The following is a 10504-nucleotide window of genomic DNA, read 5'->3' as shown; positions in this document are numbered from 1 at the left end:
CAGTATATATGAAATTAATGCAGCACCGATTACGTTTCTCATATAGCTTGCATTAAACGTTTCTTAATAGATTTCAAAATTAACGCACGCTTATGATGAAGATGATGATGATTCTTCTTCTTCCTCTTCTTCCTCTTCTTCTTCTTCTTCTTCTTCTTCTTCTTCTTCTATTATTATTATTATTATTATTAGTATATACACAACATACCCAAAGACTACCATAATGTATGATTAGTGATTACTTTTATTTTTTTGAGGTGAAATTTTGAGGTGTTTTCAATGAATAATGCGTCTGTTCCACCAAGGACATGTATAGACAACAGTTTATAAACATTTTAATTCCATGTTCCACTAAATGTTTGAGGTGATTTATCAGCAGAGGTCGCATCCAGTTTTAAAAAAAATTAATATACTTCTTAAATTTGTGAACAAAGTGCTTACCATGTCAAAATGGTAGGTCAAGTGAAAAATCAATTATCTTTCAGAGGATCTCATCTCTTCTCAGTGACAACCATGGGAATAAATGTGGGTAGGAATGCAAGGGATTGTATAACTAGTCAGATAGGCTGAGTTACATAGTGAGCAAGTTTTTGTGCTGAGACTTAGAATTTTTGTTTGGTTCAGAGGGAACAGTGTCCCCTCCTGGTCCACAAACACTTCCAGTAACAACCAGGTTTTCCCAGGTTTTCTCCCATCCAAGTATTAAAGGTAAAATAGGTAAGATTTTTGTGTTGAAATATTGTTACAAAACCATTGTAAATCCCTTCCTATCATTGAAAAAGGCTCACTGGCATGTTGCCTCACCCTCTACCTGTGTTTATAGTCCTTAAATTTGGGTTTAAAAATATGCAGTTGACGGGCCGACACTCTACCAGAACATTATATAGCTGTACAATAATTCAAGCTCATTGGTTGAAAATTGGTTCTAATTGCCACAGCCAATGACATTTCAACTTCAGTGCATGCACAGAGAAGGGGTAGGATAAACAGTGGTTTGAGTGTATTTGTTGCTGCAATTCCTCTCCTGACCATTAGAAGTCCAAAATTACCTATTGTACTTTTAACTAAGTCCATCTCCTTAGCTTCAGCAATTATATACTGTACCTATGTGAAGGGTAAATGGTACTGCAAGTACTCTGTTGCTTGGCCAGGAATGACAATGTATTGTATTTTTATTTTATTATTTCAAGAGACAAATGACCGTGTGATACAGCCAGGGGTGTACCCCTGGGAACATGTTGGGTGGACAGGGGGGTACTATCCTGTGCTATTACGTGCTATATACCTTAGACCAGTAGGTGGTGCTACAAAAAAAACAGTCTTTCTGTATTTTCTGTATAAATTTTTAAAAAGATACAAAAAAGGTATTGCTAAAACAAAGTTACAGAAGTTCAAACTCAGTGGAAGATTTTTTTTCTCACTGAAAAGATTTTCTGTTTTTGAGTGGATTATTGTGGCAGTGCCTGATGTGCTTAAAATACAATGCGCCAAAACACTGGACAAATCCCCTTTCAAATTTGATGTCTCCAAAAATGAGGATTCTGTATTGTTTTTCCAAAAATGACATTTGGAGACTCCAAAAGGACACACAGAGACAAAATGATATTATGGGTAAAATATTAGTAAATTACTGTATTTTTCTTACTAAAGTATACAACTTTCTATCCTGACAGAAAAAAGTGTTTGCACTTCAGCCCACCTGTCATCCTCCCCCTACCTCGTCCTCTCCTGGTACTTTCCTCAGACAGCAACAGGTCTAGAAGATTGTAAATATAAGCACAATAAGTTCAATAATCACAATAATAACATCTTGTATACTGATATATTGATTGAGGTCCATTGAGTTTTTGTCAAATATGCTACCTCCATCAACAAGTCAAACACATTCTACAATTTCACATGCTATTTATTATTCAAAAGCAAGCTTGTTCTTTATTCATAAGCATACTGAATAATAAGAACATATTTTGAGAATATATTCAGATGCTCGCTGATATGAAATGGTCACATCAATGAAAATGCCCTCTACATTGAAGCCAAAGGTATTTTCCTCAGAAATATTCACTCGAGAATGCTTCAGAGGCTAAAGAGAAGTCCTCCAAAGGAAGTTCTCTATTTAGACCTTTTTGGCCATTAAATCTCAAGAACTGTTTTTGCAGAAGCGTAACAGTCTCAGAGTGCTTACTGAAAAAGCTACTGTTTCGTTACACAGGCACACAAATTCTGTATTGCTTTATGCAAGCCTAACAAACAATACTATTGGAAACGTAAAGTCATTAGCTAAAATGCTTCTCAGTTGTTATGTCAATTCTATACAACTAGCCGGTTCTACTGTATTTTCTGCTCACGGATGGGGATCACGCCTTTACTGTTCAACTGGATTACTGATACATGGGCTTATCCTGTTCTAGAGAGCCTATACAAAATGTAGTCGCATTCCTATGTACAAGTACTTTTGTAAAAGTGTGCAACGGCGATACGGATAGTAGTAGTGATTTGATTTGCCCAGGTCAGCAAAAAATCCAGCAAAAATAAATGGACCCTTGTCCTCCCCAGCGCATTAGTAACTTGCACTGGGATAGACATGCCCTAAAGGCTTGGCCCAGAAGCCTTTTTTACAGGACTTTCTTTTGTCAGTATGTTTACATGGAATTTCTATTTCCACACATCCCTGGCCTCTTACAAGTAACAAATGATGAATAAGTAAACAATGACTTGAGGACACGAGGAAAAACACAGGCACTGCCAAAACAGTGAACCAAACCTGTTGTTTTCTGTGTACACAAGTCTAACTCTATATTGTTTTTGTGATCTCACTGTATTAGTATTCCCCCTAACCATTTTCTGTTTGTGTGATTGTGATCCCAGCATTACTGTAGCCTTGATAACATCAGAAAAACATAGCAGCCCAACTCCCTTTTGAGAGGACCACTGCACTTTATCTGATGACAAACACATTTTCAACATTACTTTCAATGTGAGAAAAGCAAATGGAAGCACAGTGAAACTGAACATTGAGATTTTGTATTTAATAAATGATAACCATTGATCTAGGCCTATGTAGTTCTTCCCAGCAGGATGCATACAGTTCCATGTTTTCACTTTATATAACAGTTGCTAAGTTTTCATTCATTAAGGCGGCACAGATGGTGCAGTGGGTAGCACTGCCGCCTCACAGCAAGGAGGTCCTGGGTTCGAATCCCCGTCGGCCGGGGCCTCTCTGTGCGGAGTTTGCATGTTCTCCCCGTGTCTGCGTGGGTTTCCTCCGGGTACTCCGGTTTCCTCCCACAGTCCAAAGACATGCAGGTTAGGCTGATTGGAGAGTCTAAATTGCCCGTAGGTATGAGTGTGTGTGTGAGTGAATGGTGTGTGTGCCCTGTGATGGACTGGTGACCTGTCCAGGGTGTATTCCTGCCTTTTGCCCAATGTATGCTGGGATAGGCTCCAGCCCCCCTGTGACCCTGTTCAGGATAAGCGGGTTAAGATAATGGATGGATGGAAGTTTTCATTAGATAAGCCGACACCCTTAAGTCATGGAGAAAATATATTATTTAATGGGTGGGAGTAGGGGGAGGATAAGTGTGACATTTAGTGATTTGTCAATGACCCCTGGTCAACGCCTTGGCAACATGCTTATTTGCAGCAGGTGGATGGCTGCCCACGAAAGCCCACAATGCACCTCTCTGCACACCTCCCTGAGGCAACCCAAGGTAACCAAGCCTGTGAGCCCAGCTGTTCCGCCTGCTCATCCCAGCCATCAGAAGCGTGCTATATTTACCAGCTTCCTAGGTTACAGAAGCCAGCAAAAAACTGGGCGCGGTTTCCAAGCACCGTGCTAGCCCCTTCCAAATAACTGCCAGTGCTGGGCTGTCTGTCCCTGCCACAGTAAACACAGAAGAGGGAGTAGGAACAACGCTGACGCCCCATGCAACGAGATAGGCCCCGCTCCTGTGGTGGAATCAAGGGCAGAGTCACGCGGGATCCTGCTGCACTGTAGGGGGTGGACGGGAGGGCTATTATTAGAGCTGGACTGTACACAGCGGGCCTCATGGCAAGATCGGAGACCCTCACAACGTACGTCGCAGTGTCCCTCTTCGTGAGCGCTCCCCTTTCCTCTCACCTGTAGCGTAGTTCAGAGAGAGGGGGGGAAAATGCTAAAGTTCCGGCAAAATCTTTCCTGATTGAAAGCTGACCATCTGGCGCCGTCGGATGCAAGAGACCCGGAGAAGGTAAGGAGACACTCAGGAGGTTACTGATCCATGTCGATGAGGCTAAATGTGAGAGGGTAGAGGTGTATAAATAAATATAACACGCAGCAATATCTTTTATTGCTTTGCCGCATATGAACATATATTTTGTTGTTATTTGGTTATTTATATGAAAAATTAATTTCTGGCTTGGGTGATTTGTTACATTGGTTCAGATGAGTTTAATCAACCTGATCAAAGTCCTTATGGTGGGAGGCTCACAGAACCAATCATAGTAAAAGCTTGTTATATTTTAAATATAATTTCAAATATTGAATTATTGAATTAAAACTTTTGCCTGTAAATGCCTAATTGTTCATCTTATAATATACTGATAAATGTATCTGTGTTTGTGTTATTTAAGCAATAAATTCTAAAACTCAGATGTCATAAATATATTAATTTTATCTCTTCATTCAGAGAATAATATATAACCCTCCTTTTGTTCAATGGCTAAATCTTCAAATACAATGAAAGTATTTTTTTCTCATTGAGTTCTAATTTTGTATCTTTAAATATTTCTCTCCTTGGAAAGAACATAATTACCAAAGTCTTTGTTTACAGAATACAATTTAAAATTAATATTGTGTAAAAAGGTCAAATACTGTACAAAGTAATTGTCACAATAATTATTTTCAGAAAATGTTGTTTATCTGTGTTCCCGTTTTATAGAGCAATAAGAAGAAACAATGTTGAAAGTATGGCATATATTATAAATGCTGCAATATCGCTATAATTGTTATCAACAGTTAGTTACATAATAATAGCAAAGGTAGCTTTGTTGTCATCCACTCTGAAATTAAATCGGTAGCTGTCTCTAGGGTGATTAGACAGAGCCAGCTTAGTGTCGATAATAGCCCTGTGAAATGTCCGTTTTTAAACACTGTACTGTCAAGGACAAACCCACAGAGGAGAGAGTAACAGCTGGGATATGATATAACTGGCTTGATAAAGTTAGCTTTGATGAGGAGACAAAGTCAAATGCTGTACGAATGCATTAACATGATTTAAGAGTGACAGGATAGACAGCACTGTGTCAATGGTCTTACATCAAGAACAACCTTACAACCTCATGGAACCAAGCCAATTTAGGGGAAAGGTTGTCTGAGGGTTTGACTCCAACGCCCCTCTGCAGAAAGACAAACAAAAGGCCAATACAAACCACTAACCTCAAAACAAACCTTAACTTTGTTTTCAGCTGCAGTCATAACAAATGTAGGGGGAAACCTGCACAAACTTAGTGTTTTTTTCTTTTTCTTTTTCTGTCCAGAATGGCCAGTGCATCACGTGAGGTCTATCATTTCAAAGATGAAGAGCTCTCATCCCACCTCCTCACACAGCTCAACTTCTTGAGGCAGGACAGGATCTTCACGGACGTGCTCCTGTGCTCGGACGACCAGGAGATCCCCTGCCACAGGAATGTCCTGGTGTCCAGCAGCCCCTACTTCAGGGCCATGTTCTGCAGCAGCTTCAAGGAGAGCAGCCAGGCTAAGATCGACCTGAAGGGCATCGCCTCCGGTGTCCTCAGTGGCATCGTCAACTATGTGTACACGGGCGCCATCACCATCACCATGGAGATAGTGCTGCCCCTGATGCAGGCCGCATCCATGCTGCAGTACCCCCGCCTCTTCGAGGCCTGCTCAGCCTTCCTGCAGGAGCAGCTCAACCCGGACAACTGCCTGAGCATGATTCGGCTGTCGGAGATCCTTCACTGCGGGAGCCTCCGGGAGAAGGCCCGGGAGATGGCCGTGCGCAGCTTCTCAGACGTGGCGGCCTCCGAGGACTTCTGTGAGCTCTCCCTGCCGGAGCTCATGTGCTACCTGGAGGACGACCGCCTTTGCGCCGAGGAGGAGCAGGTCTTCGAGACCCTCCTGGCCTGGATCCACCACGACCCCTTCTCCCGCCGGGGCGCCATCCACGACCTCTTCAAGAAGGTGCGGCTGCGCTACATCCACCCCACCTACCTCTTCCAGTTCATCGCCAACGACCCGCTCATCCAGTCCTCCACCCTCTGCACGGAGATCATCGAGTCGGTCCGCCGGCTCATGTTCTCCGTCAGCGCCAAGTGCACCCAGGAGCTGAAGCCCCTGTGGGTGACGCCGCGCCGCTACACCTGCCACGAGACGCTGGTGGTGGTGGGCGGGCGCAAGAACAACGAGCAGACGTCACGCGAGGCCTTGCTCTACGACGAGCGGACCCAGCGCTGGCAGTGGCTGGCAAAGCTGCCCCTGCGGCTCTACAAGGCCTCGTACGTCTGCATCCACAGCATCCTGTACGTGGTGGGGGGGCTCACCATGAGCTCCGGGGACAACGTGGTCAGCGCCACCGTCTACACGCTGTCCCTCAAGACCAATCAGTGGAGGACTGCTGAGCCCATGCTGGAGCAGCGCTACGCGCACCAGTGTGTCTCCTATTTGCACTTTATCTTTGCCCTGGGCGGCATCGGGTCTGACAAACAGATTTCCAGCTCGGTGGAGAGGTATAACAGCATGTTTAACATGTGGGAGCCCATGGCCCCCATGCCCACCGCCGTTCTCCACCCAGCTGTGGCTGCAAACGACCAAAGGATCTATGTGTTCGGCGGGGAGGACATTATGCAGAACCCCGTCAGGATGATACAGGTATAATTTGTGAAAGCGTGAGGGGTCTGGGTAATGCGGTCAGGTCAGTGTTGGACACAGTCTCTCCTGGTTCTCCACAGGTGTATCACATCTCGCGGAATCTGTGGTCCAGACTGGAGACCAGGACCGTGAAGAATGTATGCGCACCTGCCGCCGTCATCGAAGATAAGATCTACATCATTGGAGGTGAGCCACTGCTTCAACTACTGGGCATGGTTATCAATACAATAATAATAAATATCAATACAATAGCACACAGGCTATCGCTCTGTTTATTCTGAATCAGATCATTTATTTGCAATTATGTCCGATGAGTAGTATAAGCTTTATATGACTACAGAACCCCTATTCACTCACTCACTAATCCACAACACTGCCCAAAAACTCACAGTCAATGTTGTCACAAAGTTTGAGGAAAAATTAAGTGAAGGCAAGAGATGCTGAGAAATGTACCTGCACAGTAGCTGACATTTCACATTTAATTCCTGTCGTGCCTTTTGAATTAATTAACTCTTTTTTCAAAAGGGTATACGAGAAGAATGATCGCCTATGACACCAAAGCGAACAAATTCGTGAAATGTGAAAACATGAGGGAGAGGAGAATGCACCACTCCGCCACCGTGATCGACAACAAGCTGTACGTCACCGGGGGCCGCTACCTAAACGGTCACGACGTGATAGAGGACTCGGACTGCTTCGAATGTTACGACCCGAAGACGGACGTATGGTCCTCCAAGGGGACGCTACCGTACAAACTGTTTGATCACGGCTCTCTCCCTCTGATCTGCGTCTCAAACAAGCCGAACCCTCCCTGAGGAGCCTCCACGCTTCGCACGTCGGTGAATTCGCTTGTGCCAATGCTACGCAGAGTTATGCGGCTGTTATCGGAAAACGTCCTTTGGGGCTGCATAAAGGAACATGTTTGACTATATGGTAGCACCTGCAGTCTTAAATCAAAAGAGATTTCAGCTAGCGAGCTGAGGTATAGTACCGACCACAGGAGCATGCTGAAGACAGTACAGTAAATACAGACTTGTGTACAGCTGTTCTGCCATAAGTCTGATCTAAACGCTTTACTGACAGATCTCTATGTCCTCCCCCAAAAAAAGAGGCACTTACCCACCCCTGAGGTATGGATGATATGTCATCAGTGATGGTATACTTTAAACCTACATACCATGTCACAATGAATGTAGAAACATTGTTTTATCTTGTCCTTCAAATGTGTGCACTGTTCAATAGAGAGCATTCTGACAGTATGGTAGAGGCATTTGTCATCGATGATATTTTCACATGTAAGGCTCTGTTGAAATGCATTCCCCTCAAGCTGACATTCTTGAAATGGTACACTTGCTAAGTGTCTTTTAACCAGTGGTCAGAGTTCTTTGTTTAGCTTCTGTCCAATCACCCTGTACAACAAAATGATTTTTCCACATTTGTTTATCTGTTGTTGAGGATATATTCGATGAACAAAATCTTGCGTGATTGAGGCTGTTTAAAAAAAAAAAATACAGAATAGCCTTGGTGTTTACTTTTTGGGGTGTTCTTTGTCCATTTTATTTAAGCAGAACTATTCTGTCATGTTCAACAGGACAGCATTCAACCTGCCCTGGCAAAAGAAATTCTCTCACAGATCATACTGTACATTCTGTCTCCAGGAAATGTTCAGTATCAATTTCAGTATCATTTGTACAGAAGGCATAAAGCCTAATGGAATGTAATGAGGAAATTCAGAGCCATTTATAGTACCTCCTGTTCTTTGTGCTTTCATTGTCAGCAGCCCTGGATTTCTTTATACTAATACGAGCTGCATGGATGCATATCAACTACCTATCATTTTCTGTTGTAAAGGAGGCCACCCAGAATTATCCTGGTTAAAAACCAATATTAGTTTGTCTCTTTTATTAGACCTGTCACCACACTATTTATCATGGTTTACTGCTTGCTACTACAGTAGCAACAACTTAAGACATAATACTGGCTAAAATGAAACCAGTTTTGGACGTTATGGTTTCATTTGACTCCGGGAGACCACTGCTAATGCTGTCAGCATGGGGCATGAGAACATGCAGGACCCACTTGTTCCTACATGGTTCTGTGCACAGTGGCTTCTTCTTCAGAATTATTATAAAATTCTGCCTAATTGCTTTCTCACTGGAAATAAAATTATCTTTATTTTCTTCTAATTTGTACTCTTATTTATTTATTTCTATTTAATGTCTTGAGTTTTATAAATATTTGGGAAAACAGTATATTTATACATAAATGATAAAGTTGTAGAAGAAAAAAGTGTTTTTTAAATTTTTACAATTATCAGGTTCTGATCTTTTTATTGTTTTGAATAACAAGTGTGCCAATTCAAGCAACATTGGATTCCATTTTATGGCACACTTAACAAAATGAATTTTGTGAAATGTTTATTTAATGATCTGATCTCTTTGTTACTGTTTAATAAAAATGTATTCAATGTTATGTGCATAAAGATACTGATTTAATCGTGGATGCAATTAAAAAATAAATGAGCTGATGATGGGTGAATGCCATTCACTTTGAAGCTTAATTAAAAAGGGAATCTCAGTGAATTTAAGCTGAGTTGAGTATTTTGTGGATAGACTGTGTTGCATTTTCAGAACTCAGATGACATTAGATCTATGCAAGATAGAGTTGAAGTCTGGATTATGATGTCAGGGTCAAAAGTATGTTTCAGAACATGGAATCACTGTACTAAACTAAAGCCAAATTTAACAGAAAGACTTGCTTGCAGCAGGGAATGAGCCTAGCCCATTGTTCTAATTTAAACAAAACATTATTGGCAAACCACTGAAATGAACATAGTCAGTTTTCTTAATGAAATTCATCATATGTATGTTGTCTGTTTTGAAAAAAATGGCACTTAATGGTAAAGCAGAAGAGGAGAGAATAAAACTGAAAGAAAATTAAAATCAAAACATTCGATCAGCTAACCGTTGGGTAAATTGTTGCAGCGACACTTATCCTTAGACCAAAGGGTTGAGAAGGGTTTCGTTTTGATATTTGTGTTCCTTGTGATAGACCATGTATATCAAACAGCTTGTATATTATTCTGGAACTTGTGGTTGTCTTTAAAAGGGCCCCTTTGAAAATGTAATTGCGATATCAAATCAAGCATTTCCTGAAGCAAATGATGTTAAAATGTGATGTTCCTTCAAGAAAAAAGATTAATTTTCGAATTTATTCTAAGTAAAAATTCTGCTCGTCACAAAAAACCTTTGTGTAAGTGTTTATATATTTTTCCAAGAGCCTATCTGTCTTAAGGAAATATTAGAGAGAAAACAACAAACCTTGTGTGAGTGTTTATATATTTTTCCAAGAGCCTATCTGTCTTAAGGAAATATTAGAGAGAAAACAACAAACCTTGTGTTCGTTATATGATTCACCAACTTGTCTTTTCAATAAGACTTACTGGGGATGATACATTTAGTGATTAATGATAAACCATAAATACAGACAACAATAAACTAATTGCACTGCTGAATGAACAACTAACACAAACACAAAGAAGCTTGTGCTTAAAGACATATCTTTAGAAGCCAGAAATACATTTGCATTAATTCTTTCCTATCTTCCCATATGCTCAAAAAATATCCATTATTTGTC

The 10504-nt window shown here is 41.4% G+C and overlaps 1 protein-coding gene across 1 annotated transcript; it reads left to right on the top strand.

Annotated features, from left to right (window-relative positions):
* The first annotated feature begins 3875 nt into the window (after positions 1–3875).
* Positions 3876–10119, top strand: klhl38a (kelch-like family member 38a). Its single transcript, XM_061253594.1, has 4 exons — positions 3876–4229; positions 5518–6868; positions 6949–7054; positions 7394–10119. The coding sequence occupies exons 1-4, from the start codon at positions 4210–4212 to the stop codon at positions 7681–7683; spliced, it is 1767 nt and encodes a 588-aa protein (XP_061109578.1). The 5' UTR covers positions 3876–4209; the 3' UTR covers positions 7684–10119.
* The last annotated feature ends 385 nt before the right edge of the window (positions 10120–10504 follow it).

Source organism: Conger conger, chromosome 9 (assembly GCF_963514075.1).
Source record: "Conger conger chromosome 9, fConCon1.1, whole genome shotgun sequence".
In the NCBI taxonomy this organism is placed as follows: Eukaryota; Metazoa; Chordata; class Actinopteri; order Anguilliformes; family Congridae; genus Conger; species Conger conger.
The sequence above is the reverse complement of the archived record's forward strand: the minus strand, read 5'-3'. Positions and strand labels throughout refer to the sequence as shown.

Excerpts from the sequence above, each read along its gene's own strand:
- klhl38a (XM_061253594.1), top strand. The coding sequence starts at position 4,210 with ATGCAAGAGACCCGGAGAAG. Across the intron at positions 6,869-6,948 it reads ACCCCGTCAGGATGATACAG|GTGTATCACATCTCGCGGAA; the intron begins GTATAATTTGTG and ends GGTTCTCCACAG. Across the intron at positions 7,055-7,393 it reads TAAGATCTACATCATTGGAG|GGTATACGAGAAGAATGATC; the intron begins GTGAGCCACTGC and ends TTTTTTCAAAAG.